Below are 17,279 nucleotides of genomic sequence, written 5' to 3' on the forward strand. Positions count from 1 at the left end.
TGTAGGTGACTTCACGTGGTTTGATGCATTGCCTGAGATATCAGGACTTGCTTGCCTTTGAATATAATGCTTCTGTAGATCTCAGTTCATCTCTGTAGCGCCCAGAATGACCAGATGCTTGCATGAACATCCTTGATGAGATCAGGCTAACCGGCAATAATGACTTGCTTCAGTTCTTGTAGCTGTGGACATCTTGGGTGGCCAGTTGTATCATTTCAGCTTGACTTTGCCCGAAGTGGATCAAGTCAATGTGGAAATTGTCTTCCACCTCATCTTTGATATTGTCCATGTGCAGTCTAAAGGCACATCACTGTTGTTGGTGACTCAGGATGTCAGAAATTACCATTTTGCTGTCTAGTTTATATTGGACATCAAGGTTGTCACCCTGAATCTGCATGAGTAGATGTTGGAGCCACGGCAGTGCAGTGGTGAGGAGTTTTCGACAGAGCATCTCCAGTGGCTTGTGGTCTGTCTGGATTGTGAAGTGTTTTCCAAACAGATACATGTGGAAACCTTGGATGCCAAATACTAACACAAGAGTTTTACGTTCAATGTTAGAGTAATTGGCTTGTGCAGAGGTAAGAGCCTTTGAGCCAAAAGCAACTGGCTTGTTATCCTGTAGTAGGCACGTACCAAGACCCTTTCGTGAGTCATTAACTTTGAGCACAGTGGGTTTGGAGGTGTCGTAGTATTCCAAGACACATGAGCTCAAAGTCTTTCAAACTCTGAAAAATGTGCTGGTGGTTTTTTTGCCATAAGTATGGTGTGTCCTTCTTGAGGGCATCCCTGAGCAGGGAAACTCTGGCTACAAAGCCTGCAATGTACAGAGATAGAAAGTTGAAAAACCCAAGACACCTTTGCAGGTCGTCTTTGTGTTGTGAGATAGGCACCTTTTGTACATTTATTTTTATTGAATCGAGCTGAATGTTGTGAGGACTGGATGGAGGATGTGTAGATTGGTGTCATGTTCTGCTTTAGTCTTGCCAAGGACTGCTGTTGTCAGCGATGCATAGGCACCTAGGCAGATCTTCTATGATGCTGTTCACGCTTTGTTGAAACATGTCTTGACTCAACGAGAACCCAAACAGTAAGCGTAAGAAGCAGTACCTTCCAAAAAGGGTACAAAAAGTGGTGAGCTCTTGTAACCCTGGTGCCAGATGGACGGACCAGTAGCCATTCTTCACGTCCAACTTTGTAAGTACCTTGCTGCCGCAAACTTAGGATTCAGTTCCTCAAGCATGGGGATTTTGAGAGGACATCGCTTTAGTGGCATGTTTAGCTGTCTTGGGCCCAGGCTTAACGTAGTGAAGCACCCTTCTTTAATACACAGGTAACAGAGATACACCAGCTCGACTTTTCGGATGATTTTATTGAGTACCATTGTGTCCAGCTCTGCTTTCAACTTTTCTTGGATATGGATGCTACACTTTCTAGGTCTGTTGATGCTGGGCTGAGCGTCGTCCTTTAGGTGAAGCACTGCATCACCCCTGAAATCTCTGATAGTGTCTAAGCGATCAGGGTATATGGCTGTAAGGTCCCTTATGGAGTCAATCCTTCCCTTTGTACTTTCCTGTGCCGTGATAGTGGTCTCTGCTGCTTCACGGATAGTAACCATGTGCATGTCACTGCACACAGGCAGACCAATGATTGCCAGGCCACTGGTTTCCACAACATATACAATCTCTAATGTCCAGCTGGATCTTCCGTATTGTGACGGTGCCAATACACGGGATGTCAGAACCATTGTAGGTGGTAAACCTATCTGATGTTGACTGGACTCTGCTGTCCCATTTTCCCATGTATGTGGTGTTGAGAATATGCAAGGGTAAGATGTCTGCATTTGCACCAGTATTGATTTTTGCACGTGGTGTACTATTCATAGTTTTGTGGATACTTAATGTTTACAGTGGCAAATGTTTCAGTTCTTCTGACCCCATCCACGTAATGAATAAGGTTGAAAAAATGTACAGTTTGGCTGGGATCTGTACACTGTGGTGTAATGGAGGTGTCTTTCACTTCAGTGATATGTTTACATTTTGGGGGAGGGGCTGTGGAACTGTTGTTTATGGTTGGATTTCAATGCAATTCTATTTTGTTATGAATTTTGTATTCTGGTTTTGCCTGGTTTATCACATTTGCGACACATTTTTGCTCAATGTCCTTTGGTGGAACATAGTTTGCACATGTCGAAGTATGCCAGACACAGTCCAGGTAAGTGTGTAAGACCACAACACATGCGGGTTTTGGGTGTTTTTGATGTTTTTGCTTACTGTGGCAATGGCAGATTTGTGATCGAGGGCTCAAAGGTGCTGGTCGCCAGCCACTAATGCCACAAATTCTCTACCTTCGTCCGGTAGTGCATCTATTTTATAACCTTTGGCTTCGCCTGGTAGCACTTTCCTAAAAGATTTGATGGACGTCAAAGCGATGATAAGCTCTATCAATCACTCCACTCCGCAAGGTCACCGGCGTTGAAGTCGCATTCAGCTCCTTTGCGCCAGCACCTGCTTACAAATTGATCGATGCTTTCACTTGGCTGTTGTCTGTACGACATAAACTCTAGCCTGAGAATGCTAAAGTTAACTCAGACCTTTAGTTAATCTTCAATGAGTTTGGAAATTTAATCGGGGTCCCTTTGGTCTTCGTCAGATGAACCCGATGAGTTTACAAGCATTAGCCCCTCGTCGCCAAGAGCAATTAGTAACTTGGTGACCTTTTTCTCTTGTTCCTGTACCTGCTGGTCTACAAAATGTAAGCTCATCTCCCACCTAAAGAGTTGAAATTCTGGAAAATGATTTCCTGCTTGCCAGTCCATAATCAAATCTTTATTTGCCATTGTGAGGTTCTTGGTTACTAGCTGCACGGGGTGCTACACAAATGTAGTTGCTGTATCTTTGAATATGAATCTGTTACTGTTGCTCCTGTGCTTTGGAGAACAAATGCTGCAACTATGTATTACTGTTGGTTTTTAATAGTGGTGCCACTAAAAAGCTTGCCTCTTTTATTTTTGCTGTATCTGTTTATTACTAGTTACAACTATATACAGCTCTGCACAGGCCTTGATCTGGCCTAGGTCCTAATAATTACATAGGCTGATTACTTGACTATATGCCTGACTCATAAGATGTACATAGGGTCTTACTAATACAGGGTCACAAGCAGTAGTGAGCAAAGGCAATGGTGAGCAGCTAACATGGAGGCTGCACTTTTATACTCCAGCCTCTCGTGGTAATGTGATTATGCAGTTTCTTAAAGATACATGTCATTGTCTGTACTGGAATACATACAATGTCACAACAGGGAGATGACTAGATTCTCTCTTGTTAGAGATGGGCATTGCCTGATACTTGTGTGATGTGAATGTTATTGGTCATTTATCAGGCCAGTTCTGTGCACTGCATTTTGGGAAGGATGTGAAGACTTTGGAAAGGGTGCAGAAAAGATTTATGAAAATGGTTCCAGGGATAAACACCTGAAGAATATTTGCAAGGTTTAGGGGAAAATGGTGGAAGAGTGGGACTAGCTAAATTGTTCTTGCAGAGAACTGGCATGGACTTGATGGACTGAATGGCTTCCTTCTGTAACTATTTTATGATTTTTCACATACAGTATTCACGTTTATTGTTTGGAGAGATTTACATTTAGTATGCACATCTGCAGTAAAACAGCAACAACTTGCTTTTTTATAGCACATAATATAGTAAAACATCCCAAGGTTTCACACCATAGTTAATCAAACAAAATTTGACACTTAGCCACAATGGTGATAGCAGCTTGATTGAGCAGTTATGTTTTAAGGCATGACTTGGAAGAAGGAAATAGAGGCAGAGATTCAGGGAGGGAATCCCAGGGCTTAGGACCGTAGCAACTAAACACACAGCTGCCTATAAGTGGAGCGATTAAAATTAGGAGTGCTCAAGAGGCCAGAATTGGAGGGAGTGGAGAGATGTTGGAGGCTGTGGGGCTGGAGGGAGGGCAAAAGGGAGCAACAGGATTGATGTGTGACTGATATTGTATCTCATTTGTGAACAACAAAATTAGTGTTAGTGGATTGGGATGGACTAGAGAGGACTTTACGGATAAAGGTCAAGTAGGAGAAAACATTGGGATCACAACTGGGTGGGACAGGTTTGGGAAAGCAAGAACAATTGAGGGAGGGAATGGAACCATTGAGGGGGCCACATTTCCCCATCATGAGCACAATTTATCATCAAATAACAGCAAGTTGATCAATTAGGGGAGTCACTCGCTATAGAATATCCAACCTCAGACCTGCTGTTATAGCACAGGTCTTCAGCAATGCCGCCAGGATCCTGTCAGGGCCCATAGCTTTTACTGTACCCAGTGTGCTCAGCCATTTCATATCATCAGGTGGAATGAATCAGATTGGCTGAAGACTGATTTCTGTGATGGTGAGGCTTGTGGGGAACATCTAGTGAGGCTGAGATGGATCGTTCACTTTACATTTCCTGCTGAAGATGGTTTTTCAGCCTTGTCTTTTGCATTCATGTGCTGGGCTCTGCCATCAAGTATGGAAGCATGTTCATGGAAACTCCTCCTCCAGTTAGTTGTTTACTTGTCTACCACGATTCACCACTGGATGAGACAGCATTGCAGTGCATACGTTCCAATCTACTGGTTGTGGGCTGCCTTACATCTGATTACAGCATGCTGCTACCACTGTTTAATATACATGTAGTCCTGTCTGGTCGCCTCACCAGCTTGGCTCATTTTTAGGTACGTCTGCTGCTGCTCCTGCCATGTTCTTCCACACATCATTGAACCAGGGTTGATCCTTTGGCTTGATGGTAATTGTGGAATGAGGGATATGCCAAGCCATGAGGTTACACATTGGTGGAATACAATTCTGCTCTTGCTGATGGCCCACAGTACCTCATGGAGGCCAGGTTTTGAGCTGCTAGATCTGTTCTCAGTTTATCCCATTTTACAGAACAATGGAGGGTATCCTCAGTGTGAAGACAGGACTTTGTCTCCACAAGGACTGTGCAGTTTTCATTTCAACCAACACTGCTATTGACATATGCATTGTGACAGTTAGGGAACAAGGAGGAATTTTCCCTGATGGTTCGCTGCCTGCTCCAAGCCCAATCTGGCAGCAATGTCCTTCAGGAATGGGCTAACTTATCAGTGAAGCTCCCCCACCCCAGCCAAACATTCTGTGCCCTTGTTACCCTCAGTACTCGTTCCACGGAACAGTATTGATGCAGAAGTTGAGGGAGGGCAGTAAATGGTAATCAACAGGAGGTTTCCTTATCCGTTTGACCTGATGCCATGAGACTTCATGGCTTTTAGAGTCAGTGTTGAACAGTCCAAGGGCCCCTCCTTTCTAGCTGTCTCTACTACTGTGTTGCCAGCTCAGGTAGTGGAAGGGTTTAGGAATTAAGTCAGGTTGTAGCTCGCCTAGTCTTGGGACAACTCTTTCAATTTTATCACAAGGCCCCAGAGGTTAGTGAGGAGGACATTGGAGGGTGTGCTTTGTCCTGTGCAAATTGGGTGCCTAATTCAATGCCAGGATTTCCTTCCCAAAAGGATATTAGTGAATCAGTCTGGTTTCCAACAACAATCAGGTAGTTTCCTAGGCACCATTGCTAATAGCAGTCCTTTCTTCCAGATTTATTTAATTAGCTGAATTTTTATTCTCAAGGTGTCATGGTGGAATTTGAACTCATGAATGCTGGCCTTGCTAATGTCACTCATATGTCATTCCATGAGTGAATAAAAAGACAATTAAACACTGAACAAACTCAGACTGTTTACTTGACAATTAAACATTTGTTTCCTTGAAGGCACACAGCTCCACCTTAATAAAAATGATACACTGCACATGATATAATATAAAATGTCTGCCTTTAATAACCAGCACATCCTCCGACTTATAGACAACACATCAAATGAAAGCTGTGAACCTTCAAAGTAAAACCAGAATAAAGTAGGCCTTCAATGTAGTGTGCAATCATAATGCAGATGAGAACATTTAGCATAGTTCTTTGACAATACTAAACAGGTGTTCTGGTTATGGGATAGAATTTTCTTTATATAAAGATTTTTGGGGAAGAATGTATGTGCTTGTCAAGAAATGGAACACACAATTCTTCCATATGATCTCATCAGTGAACATTCTCATGTGCTCAGCATAGCACAGACCTGATATTGCATAAATGTTTCCTCTGCCTTGTCAATGTCCTGTAACTGCTAACCCAGAAGACGCCCCCCCCATCCCCATTTTGTGCACACAGCCATCTTATGGCTATCAGATTTTTGCTGACCTCACGTCCACTCAAAACCGTAGGGACAAATACATTTAATGCAGCCTTTTGCAGCCAGCGGACAGGAATAGGATCAAGCCATTCTGTTCCTCGAGCCTGTTCCACCATTCAATTAGATGATGACTACTCTGTACTTCAACCTCATCTGAGATACAGATCATATGATCTTTTATCCCTTGATACCTTTACCCAATAAAAATCTATCAATCTCAGTACTGAAAGCTTCAATTTCCACCCCAACTCCCAAGTATCCAGTGTCATATAGGAATGACAGTTCAAGTCTCCTCTACTCTTGGTGTGAGAAACTGCTTCTTTATTTTGCTCCTCAATGGTTTAGTTCTAATTTTAAGATTGTGCCTCATTGTTCCCAATTCCCCCAGAGGAAATGGTTTCTCTGTTTCATCTCTATTAAATCTCTTTATCATTTTAAACACATCATTCAGATCACCCTTCATCCTTCTAAACTCAAGGGAATAAAGTAGTTTATGCAAGCTTTCCTCAATTTAACCTTGAAGCCTTGGTATCGTTTCAGTGAATCTGGACTGCACTCACTCCCAAGGTCAATAAATCCTTCCTGGGCTGCAGTGCCCAGAATTAAACACCAAGTACCCAGACTTGGGTCTGACCGAGGCTCTGTGGAACCTGTCATTCTAGGTTTGATGCCAATACAGATCCCAGGACTTGATCAATAAAACATTATGTACCCTTTATACAGTGAAAAATTCAACATAAAGTTTCAAAATATTGCATGTGTGCTGTTTTGCTGATACAGTTTCGCAATTAGTTCCATTTAATTGATGCTGAACCACAATATCCTCCCCATTTGGAGCCATCACACTCACTCTAAACACCAATTTGGAGAGGCCAGTATTAAGTGGAACTTGCTTAATCTCTCAGGTGGTCTTGTGGGGATCTCTTCCTGGGAGTTACAGTTCCATAAATGATTGTAACCTTTCGAATCATTCAGTTTCACATCTAAGTGACCATTATCTAGATGAGTCTAGACAGTGAATGTTGAAAAGCTATTTTATGGGCGTGAGGAGGAGAATTCATAGCCAAACCCAATCTTAGCTTCATCCGACTCTTCCAGCTGCTGATTTTGCAGTTGGCTGATTGAACCATATCTAGTCCAAGGACACTGCAGTAGACTATAACTCTCCCTCCACCCCTACAACTCACCCACTCCCATAACTGACTGGCCCGAATGTTTCACTACCAAAGGACTGTGTGCATTTCCCCAAATGGGCAAGCGAAGGGAGGATTTACAGGCATCAATCTCAGGACTAATGCAAAGAGGATTAGAGTAAAGAGTCAGAAGCACAAATCTGTGATTTTAGGGACTGTATTAAGATGCACTTTGAGTTTATACAGTCTGGTTAAAGCCTTCCAATTTGGGAGAGACTTTCTTACCAAATAGCTTATTAATCTCAAGTTAAACAGCAGTAATATTCTGTACACAAAATTGGAAAGTACAATAACACCTTACAAGGTACTGTTTTTAAAAAAATTAAAGTTAAAACATTGGAATTCTGAGCGGATATGTGCAAATGGCTGGGATTTTTGTCAGTTGGTCTCCCATGTATTAAATCAACTGAGCAATACAATACCAATTATAACACAACACTGTTAAGCAAAGAGATCCTTTATCAAATCATTGTCACACCAATACCCTAATTTATATTGGATTAGAGATAGAGTAGGGAGAGGGGAGCTGAGCCAGGGGTGAGTGAGAAAGCAGCAAAATATAAAAAGTGGAGCCATTGTGCTGTTTATCAACACCAGATGATTCTGGTACTTCCTAGTTTATATCTAGTTTTGCTTCAAATCCTGAAACTTAATTGATTGGCTCAGTAAATTGGGGATAAATTTTTCTTGAAATTAACCTTAGCTGTTTTCATTTTTTTGCCTCCCCCAAGAGTCAGGATCACCTGCAATTGGTGGGTTTGGGCAGCATGTTTGATGGACATGAGCACCAATGGAACCCTGGCCCTGTGCTGACCAGTGCCTTATACTGGAAACAATGTGAGGCACAAAGGGATCAGCTTCCACTACAGTTGCCTTGTCCCCTTCCCCAGCTCCCGAACCCCCACTCGTGACTGAGGTACACACAACGAATAGGCACTGACTCCCATAGAACACACACCTCAGCAAGCAGCCAGCATCTTTACAGAGCAGGAAAGAGAGTGGGTGAGGGGATAAGGATCCCGAGATGAAAACAGTTTGTGTTACCCAACAAAGTTTAAAGAAGATCAGTACAGGAGAGGAAGGGAAAGATACAGGAAAGGAGTGACAGGAATGATGATGGGAGGAAGCATGGGAGGGGGGAGAAAATGAGAGCAAAGAAATGACCGAGTGAGGGATACGAGGAAGAATGAAGAGAGCAGGAGACTAGATGAGAACAATTTGTATTTATGTAACACTTTTTTTTTAGGAGGGAGAGAAAGAAGGAAGAGAGAGGGAAGGAGGGAGAGAAGGTAAGAAATAATGAGAGAGATGGAAAGGGAGGGAAAGAGATCCCATCTTCAAGGTCCTAAAATGCTCCACTCAAACTTAAACCTCAATGAGTTCTGACACAACATTTGTGGTTTTAAACAGTCATTGAGGTTTCATTAATTAAAACTTCATGAGTTCTCTCAGTTGAAGGAAGCAGTTTAAACAACATTTGGTGAAAACATTTAACTTGAGCTTCACAAATTCATTAATCTCAGGAAGAATGCTAGAAATGAGAAATGCTGTCACCTCAGAGCACTCACTCTAACCTGGATAACAAAGGTCTGCAGGTGCCAGGTACAGGGTTCCTGGGTATCAAGCACTACCTTATCCAATTGACCATTCTTCATGCATGAGTGTTGGAGGTCAGAGGGAGACCCACACCTTCACTCAGTCACCGACTATAGATCTGGAAGAACAACCTTGGCTAATTTTATTTCCCTTCACCCTGGCTGAGGGGTAGTGAGGTCAATCACAGGACTCCAGCACCCCTCCCTCCCCCCCAACCTTGAGCGTACACCCTGCCCTACAAAGATTAGCTAACTGGGCATGAACCAGAATGAAACTTGAATCCCTCAGTCCTGGTCTGTGTGCCTACCCTGTGCATGGGGTAGAGACTTGGCCCACAAACAGTTGACAAGAAACAGGATAATTCTGGCCAAACACTTCTGGGCTACCAGTAACACACAAGGACTGCTGGGTACAGCATTGTATTGATCATTGCGATCAGGAGCACTTCCTGGGCATGTGATCCTTCTCAAGTGTATCAGTGTCCAGCCCAGGCAAACATCCTTCATAATACTTAATGATAATATAATCGGCACATTGCATCCAATGGCACTAATTCCTTGCTCCATCACTCCATTTGCAAATGTGGAGGGGGGGTGTAAGGGGGATACCAATGGCCCTGCCTTGCTAAAACTGAGGATTACTCTGAGCCCTTTCACCAGAACAAGCTGGAGGGATGCCTCATTCCAAACGAGGCCAAACTAAACCTGGATAATGTACAACGTAAGGGCTATGGGTGTCCTACTGGGAGTTTAGAGCACTGGGGACAGGGGCAGACTAACCATATGATAATTCAGGGGGTTCCCCAACTGCACCCAAATGATCCCACAGCACGGAGAAGGCCTTTTATCCCCATGAGAATCCCAAAAATCCTATACCCTTTAAGGGCAATGTTAACCATGATGAGGGGTTCCCTTTGGGGCCCGGGATAGTGTTTATACTGGGGGATACTGATGGTAATGAGGTTTTAGGGATGGTAATTGTACTGGGGATTAAGGATAGTACTCAGTGCTATTATGTGGAGCACAATCCATAGATCGGTTTGATAATCCAGAGTTTGTAAGCTCTTGTAAGGATCACGCTTTCCTTGTCTCTTGGCCACACAGCCCTAGCCTCTGGAGTTACCCTTCCTCACACAACAGTCAATGTAACAGGAATAGTCTTCTATGAACGTGCGAAAAAAGTGCAAATATGTACAAGTGAGCAGAGAAACCACCCCCCCCTCCCCCCCCTGCCCCCCCTCCCCCTCCCGAGATGAAAACAGTTTATCTTATCCAACAAAGTTTAAAGAAGATTAGGAGTATGGTGACTGCATCGACTGCCCATAGTCTGGAAGCTGCCCTTGGGAACCCTGTCATCAATCCTCGATGCAGATTACATCACTGACTTTATCTTTCTTCTCTGCTGCTTCCAGTCCTTCCGATAAGAGTTTTTTATCTGGGACACTCATAGCCGAAATATTTGTTGTTGCTGCAAACAAGCAGAATTACTTTACTAAACTTTTCTTTAACTTGGCAAATTTAGGTTTATTTTCAAACCAGAATCTTTCCATTTGTGCAGCAGTTTGAGTATAAACACCCCAAGGGGTCTCACAGCAAGATAACAGGGCAATAGATTTGATACTGTGTCAAAGGCAGGCGGTCAAACTTGTGGCCAAAGAGGTGGGCTTTTAAGGAGGAATTTAAAGGAGGAAGAAGAGTTAGAGAGACAGAGGGGGAGGGGGGGGGTGTTCAGGAAGGGCTTAGGGCTCCGATAGCTGAAGGCACAGCCACCAGGGTGCGGTAAAGGAAATGGAGGATGCGCAAGAAGCCAGAATCGGATTGTTTTAAACCTCATCTCCCACCTCACATTGCATCATCTTACTAGTAGAGTCACTTCAGTTTTACCTAAAAAATCTATGTCGAGCAATTAAAGCTCCACACATTTCAATGGTTCTGAGATCAGTTTTGATCTTTGGTCCTAAATTCCCCTCTGGTCATTTATTTAGTCTTGACAAATTTGCACAAGAGATGAGGGAGATGCTGTGACCCAGGTGACAGGCTGGTTCTTGGTGCAAGGTGGTCTGGAAGAATGCCAGGCCGAATTCTATCCATTTTATGTGGGGAGAGAATTCCCTTCGCCCTATTGATCAATGTTTTTATCATTATTCATTCTTAGGATGATGCCAGCAATTGTTATCCATCCATAAACACCTGGGCCGAGCCAGCTGCCTTGCTAGGTCACTTCAGAGGGTAGTTAGGAGTGAACCATGTGGGTGTGGGACTTGAGTCACAGAGGCCCAGACTGAGTAACAGCAGCAGGTTTCCTTCCCTAAAGGATATTCGTGAACCAGTTACAATTATTTACGATAATCCAACAGCTTCATGGCCACTTTGATGGATACCAGCTTTTTAATTTGTAGAATTCAGATGTGAGGTGTGTTTCTAGAACATACATACATACCACTGATATAGGGCCCCAGAGGCATCTGATTGTAGTTAATGAGGGTTCCAGATCCCGGCCCTCGGAAGGTGGGTCCGAAGCTGTTACTATACATCTGTGCTGTTCCATAGGGACCCTGTGGGAATGGCTGCAAAAGATGGTTAGTTTAACCAAAAATAACTCAGATCATTAAACTCAAAAAGTCTGGAATAGTTTGTACAAATAAATCAAAACTTTAACTGCAGAATGCCCTCCTCTCCCCATCTGAAGGTGTTGACCCTTTAAGCCCAATTCCAAGGGCACTGAGCAGTTCTGCTTAGGATCGTCAACACTGGGGAATATCACAATCAAAAGTGATCCTGCCCTCACTGTGCCCCCATCCTCCCCCACATCAGCTCCCAATGCACACAGAGAGGGAGCTTTACTCTGTATCTAACCCCGTGCTGTACCTGTCCTGGGAGTGTTTGATGGGACAGTGTAGAGGGAGATTTACTCTGTATCTAACCCCGTGCTGTACCTGTCCTGGGAGTGTTTGATGGGGACAGTGTAGAGGGAGATTTACTCTGTATCTAACCGCGTGCTGTACCTGTCTTGGGAGTGTTTGATGAGGACAGTGTAAAGGGAGTTTTACTCTGTATCTAACCCCATGCTGTACCTGCCCTGTGTGTGTTTCATGGGGACAGTGTAGAGGGAGGTTTACTCTGTATCTAACCCTGTGCTGTACCTGTCCTAGGAGAGTTTGATGAGGACAGTGTAGAGGGAGCTTTACTTTGTATCTAACCCCGTGCTGTACCTGTCCTGGTTTGAGGGGACATTTGGCACCCAATGTGGGAATGTCTTCCATTCCCCAGTACTTACATCCCTCATGGTTATGGGGAGAAAATAAATGTTAAAAAAAAGTTAGGACGAACACAGAACATTGACACTGACTCTCACCATCCAACGGACTGCAGCTCGGGAGAGTCAAGTTTCCCAGTAAATTGCTCCTTCAGATTAGATCAGGTCCCCCTGCTACCCCACCGCCCCCCTCAAAGGCAGGACAATCACACTGCGATGGTGCCCCCTCCCCCACCCTGCCACTCCCAGAGTCTCTTGTTACGATGCCCAGGCCCGAATCTTACCTGCTGTTGTGGTTCGTTTCCTCGATTCGCCAGTCGGCTCAGGATGCTTCGCTCCGACATCTGGAGCCGCGCTGCCACAGGTGGGACCCTGGACAACATGTTGGGTAGCCTGGTCACGTCCGCCTTCATGTCACTCAGGAGCTCCTCCAGCTGATTCAGGACTGAAAGAAACAAAAAGCAAACACAGGGCGAGGAGCTCAGGGCCAGGGTTTCAGTAGGAGTGGAGGCAGCGTCAGCACATCCCAATAAAAGCTGGCAACACTCTGGCGTCGTGTTACTCTGCAGTTCCATAAGCCACAGGAACACCATGCACTAAGTACCTGGCACAGCACAGCAACATTCTGGAGGGGCACAGAGAGGGCGCCAGTCACGGGTCAACAAGAGGCAGCCATTTTATTTTATTTTTACACACTCCACCCTTGCTCTGGATGTACAACTTCATCTTTAATATTTACTCACGGCTCCTCTTCCTTTACAGAGATTAGGTTTTGCTGCTTTCCCTCAGCAACACTAATTTATCTGTGTGTGGACTGGACAATTATCCTGATAGATCGTGCAGAATAAATCACAGAATGACATGGAAACCGGAACAGAGACTCGGCTGTTGTAAGTACAAGGTTGGGTATGGTGCTGCAATGATAAATGTTACTAAGACTCATAATCCAGAGACCAGGGCTTCAAATAGCACTGTGGCACTTTGAGAATTTTAATTCGGTTTAAAACATGTGGAAGTGGCTGGTATCAGGAAAGTGACCATGAAGCTCGTCAGCTGTCATTAAAAAAACAACTGCTCCTTTGAGAAACCTTACCCGGTCTGGGCCTAAAAGTGACTCCAGTCCAACACCAATGTGATTGGCTCTTAATTGCCCTCTGATGTAGCCTGGCAAAACATTCCGTTGCATCAAAACCCTGCTGCTGTAATGGTTCAGGAAGGCAGACACCGCCTCCCACCATCTTCTCAGGGCAACAATGCCAGTCTCACCAGCCACGCTCACAACCCAATAGTTGTTTCTTTTCAAAATAAAAATACTAGGTTCCCCTGCGCCCCAGTCTCACCTTACAGAGCGTCAACTGCTGGTGGAGGCTGGGAACACAGCATTGAACAGGAGCTGCTCTTCACCGAGCAGTTTGTCACTGAGTCAAACAAAGTGCAGCCCCAGATCCACCCCAGTAACCTGCACCAAGTTAGCGGGTCTAAGCCGGGCTATAATTGTAAACGTCTTGGGCTGGAAGGGAGGAGGAATTAAACTCGGCGTTCATCCCACCCTGGTCTTTCCAGCCCACAGTTCAGACGTAGCCTGGGCTACCTCAGCACAGAGCAGGAGTTCAAACCTGACCATCCTGGTCTCTGGAGTTCAAACACTGCTACAACCAGCAAGGCCAACAGGGGGAGTGTGTCCCTTTCCTCCCCCCACACACCCACCACCCCCCAGCTTCCTGAGATTTTTGGCATGTTTTAGTTGCATTGAGATTGTTGCTGTGTTTCTGGCCCAAAAACAGCCACCGAAAGGGGAGGAAAGAGCTCAACAAAATTAGGAATCATCCCACGTCACAATTGCCCTGAATTAAAATCAGGGATTTGATGTTAAACCGCACCAGAGAACAGTATTAGCTAATAGGATCTGAAACGATTAAAAACCGGGCTTACTGCATCTACACAATTATAAATATTCTCCAGCCCCATCGCCGTCCTTTCTACAAACAGCTGGGAACGAGAGGGGGAAGCTTCTTACTCCAAATAACTCCTTCAGTAATCAAGGAGCATGTTACCACCCGCTGTGTATCGTACAAAATAAGGAGTACATTAGCTCCTGGGTACAACCCAAAATAAAGCATGCATTTTTATAGCACCTTTAAACTCCAGGGTGCTGCACAGGAATGTTAGCAGGCAAAAAGGCAACACCAAACCACATGAAGAGATACCAGGACAGTGAGTAAAAGCTCAGCGAAAGAGATAGGTTTTAAGGAACGACATAACCGAGATGAGAGAGGTGAGGAGATTTAGGGAGGGAATTCCAGAGGGGAGGAACTGAAGGCTCGGCTGCCAATGGTGGCACAATTAAACTGGGACACACAAAAAGCTAGAATTGGAGGAGGGTGGAGATCTCAGAGGGTTGTAGGTCTCGAGGAGGTTGCAGAGATAGGGAGGGGCGAGACCATGGAAGGATTTGGAACCAAGGTTGAGAATTTTAAAATTGAGGCATTGCTGAACCAGGAGCCAGTGTAAATCAGTAAACACAGGGGTGATGGGTGAACAGGACTTTGTCCAAGTAAGGGAACAGGTAGCAGAGTTTTGGATGACCTCAAGTCTATGAAGGGTAGAATGTGGGAGGCTGGCCAGGGATGCACTGGAATAGACACATCCAGAAGTAACAATGGGATAAATGGAGCTTTTAGCATCAGGTGAGCTGAGACGTGCTGAAGTCGGGCAATGGTACAGAGGTGCAAGTAGCCGATCTAAGTGATGTTGCAGATATGTGGTCAAGAGCTCATTTCGGGGTCAAATATAACACTGAGGTTGTGAACACCTCAGTTCAGCTTCAGACTGCTGCCAGGGAGAGGGATAGAGTCAGTGCCTAGGGAATTCAGTTTGCAATGAGGTTCAGACTAGCAGTTTGATAATTTAGAGACTGCAGAACAGTTGACAGGGAGGTGATGAACTAGACCTGGGTGTCACTTGCATACACATGGAGCCTGACGTTTTTTTGGATGATGACACTGAGGGGCAGCAAGTAGATGAGAATTGCAGGCTCTCCAGAGCAAACTGCGGGAGTGGGAAGAGAAGCCATTACTGCAGACCCCCTGGCTACAATCGATCGAGAATGGAACCACGGAAGTTTGCAGTCCCAGCCAGCTAGATGATAATGGGGAGGCATTGGAGGAGGATGGTGTAGTCAGTCATGTCAAAGGTTGCAGACAGATCAAAGGAGGAGGAGGATGGGGGGAATTGTTTACCATCATCAGTCACAGAGGACATCATATGTGACTTCGATAAGGGCTGTTTCTGTACTGTGATGGGCAGAAACCTGATTAGAGATTCAAACAGAATTCAGGGAAGGTGGACACAGAATTGGAAGTGACACCACCTTCAAGAACTTTGCCAACCAAACTGAAGTGTATCGTACAGAATGAGCATATCCCCCTGTACAGAATGAGCATATCCCCATGTACAGAATAAGCATATCCCCCTGTACAGAATAAGCATATCCCCATGTACAGAATAAGCATATCCCCCTGTACAGAATGAGCATATCCCCATGTACAGAATAAGCATATCCCCCTGTATAGAATGAGCATATTCCCATGTACAAAATGAGCATATCTCCATGTCCAGAATGAGTATATCCCCCCAAACCAAATGAGCATATCCCCCATGTACTGTACAGAATGAGTATATACCCCCCTATATAGTGAGTATATCCCCCCTGTACAGAATGAGTATATCCCCCATGTACTGTACAGAATGAATATATCTCCAGGTACTGTACAGAGTGAGTATATATGTGTACTGTACAAAGTGAGTGTATCCTCCCCCCAAACCCCCCTGCACAGAATGAGCATATCCCCCCCTGCACTATAAAGAGTATATCCCCCCATCCGGTAGAGTGAGTATATCCCCCCCATACACAAAATGAGTATATCCCCCTTATACAAAATGAGTATATCCCTCATGTACTGTATAGAATGAGTATATCCCCTGTGTACTGTACAGTATATCCTCCATCTACTGTACAGAATGAGTATATCCCCCCCCTGTACAAAATGAGTATATCCCCCATCTACTGTACGGAATGAGTATATCCTCCATGTAGAGTTAGTATATCCCATGTACTGTTCACAATGAGAATATCCCCTGTGTACTGTACAGAGTGAGTATATCCCCCGTGTACTGTACAGAATGAGTAGATCCATGTACTGTACAGAGTATATCCCCCCTGTACAGAATGAGTATTTCCCCCATCTACTGTACAGAATGAGTATATCCTCCATGTAGTGTTAGTATACCCTCTGTGTACTGTCCAGAATGAGTATACCCCACCCTGTACAGAGTGAGTATACCCCCACTGTACAGAGTGAGTATATCTCCTCCTGTACAGAATCAGTATATCCCCCGTGTACTGTACAGTCAGTATATCCCCCATATACTGTACAGAATGAGCATATCCCCATGTACTGTACAGAATGAGCATATCCCCCATACAGAGTGAGTATATCCCCCATGTATTGTATAGAATGAGCATATTCCCCCAATACAGTTCAGAGCGAGTATATCCCCCCTGTACAGAATGAGCATATCCCCATGTAATGCAGAATGAGTATATCCCTGTGTACTGTACAAAATGAGTACATTCCCCTTTACAGTACAGAATGCAAAAAAACTTCCTCCACAGAGTAACTAACGTAACACATTTCTGCCCCCTAGTGGGAACAGCATGATATACATCAATGGACAAAATGAGGAAATGTAGATCAGGCCCAGATATGGAGAGATTTGTACAGCCACCCAAATCTCCCTCTTTGATCAGCGGCTGAAACTGCTTCATCCATTCAGATGGTGTCTGTGCTAGGTTTGCTGTGACTCTATTTGTCAGGGGATATGAAGCTTAAACAAATCTACTTTAGTCGATTGATTTGGTTATTGTCAAACTTCCACAATGAAGAATTTCAAGGC

The 17,279-nt window shown here is 44.5% G+C and overlaps 1 protein-coding gene across 1 annotated transcript in view; it reads right to left on the reverse strand.

Moving 5' to 3' along the window:
• Window positions 1-10,409: 10,409 nt before the first annotated feature.
• The window catches only part of chd5 (chromodomain helicase DNA binding protein 5), a 90,264-nt gene continuing 83,394 nt past the window's right edge, over window positions 10,410-17,279 (reverse strand). The window contains exons 38-40 of the mRNA XM_041206992.1: window positions 12,608-12,768; window positions 11,508-11,634; window positions 10,410-10,535 (exon numbers count right to left, since the gene is read on the reverse strand). Of these exons, the coding sequence (XP_041062926.1) occupies window positions 10,423-10,535; window positions 11,508-11,634; window positions 12,608-12,768 (401 nt within the window). The 3' untranslated portion in view covers window positions 10,410-10,422. The remainder of the gene's footprint in view (window positions 10,536-11,507; window positions 11,635-12,607; window positions 12,769-17,279) is intronic.

The sequence above is a fragment of the Carcharodon carcharias genome, chromosome 15 (genome assembly GCF_017639515.1).
Source record: "Carcharodon carcharias isolate sCarCar2 chromosome 15, sCarCar2.pri, whole genome shotgun sequence".
Taxonomy (NCBI): domain Eukaryota; kingdom Metazoa; phylum Chordata; class Chondrichthyes; order Lamniformes; family Lamnidae; genus Carcharodon; species Carcharodon carcharias.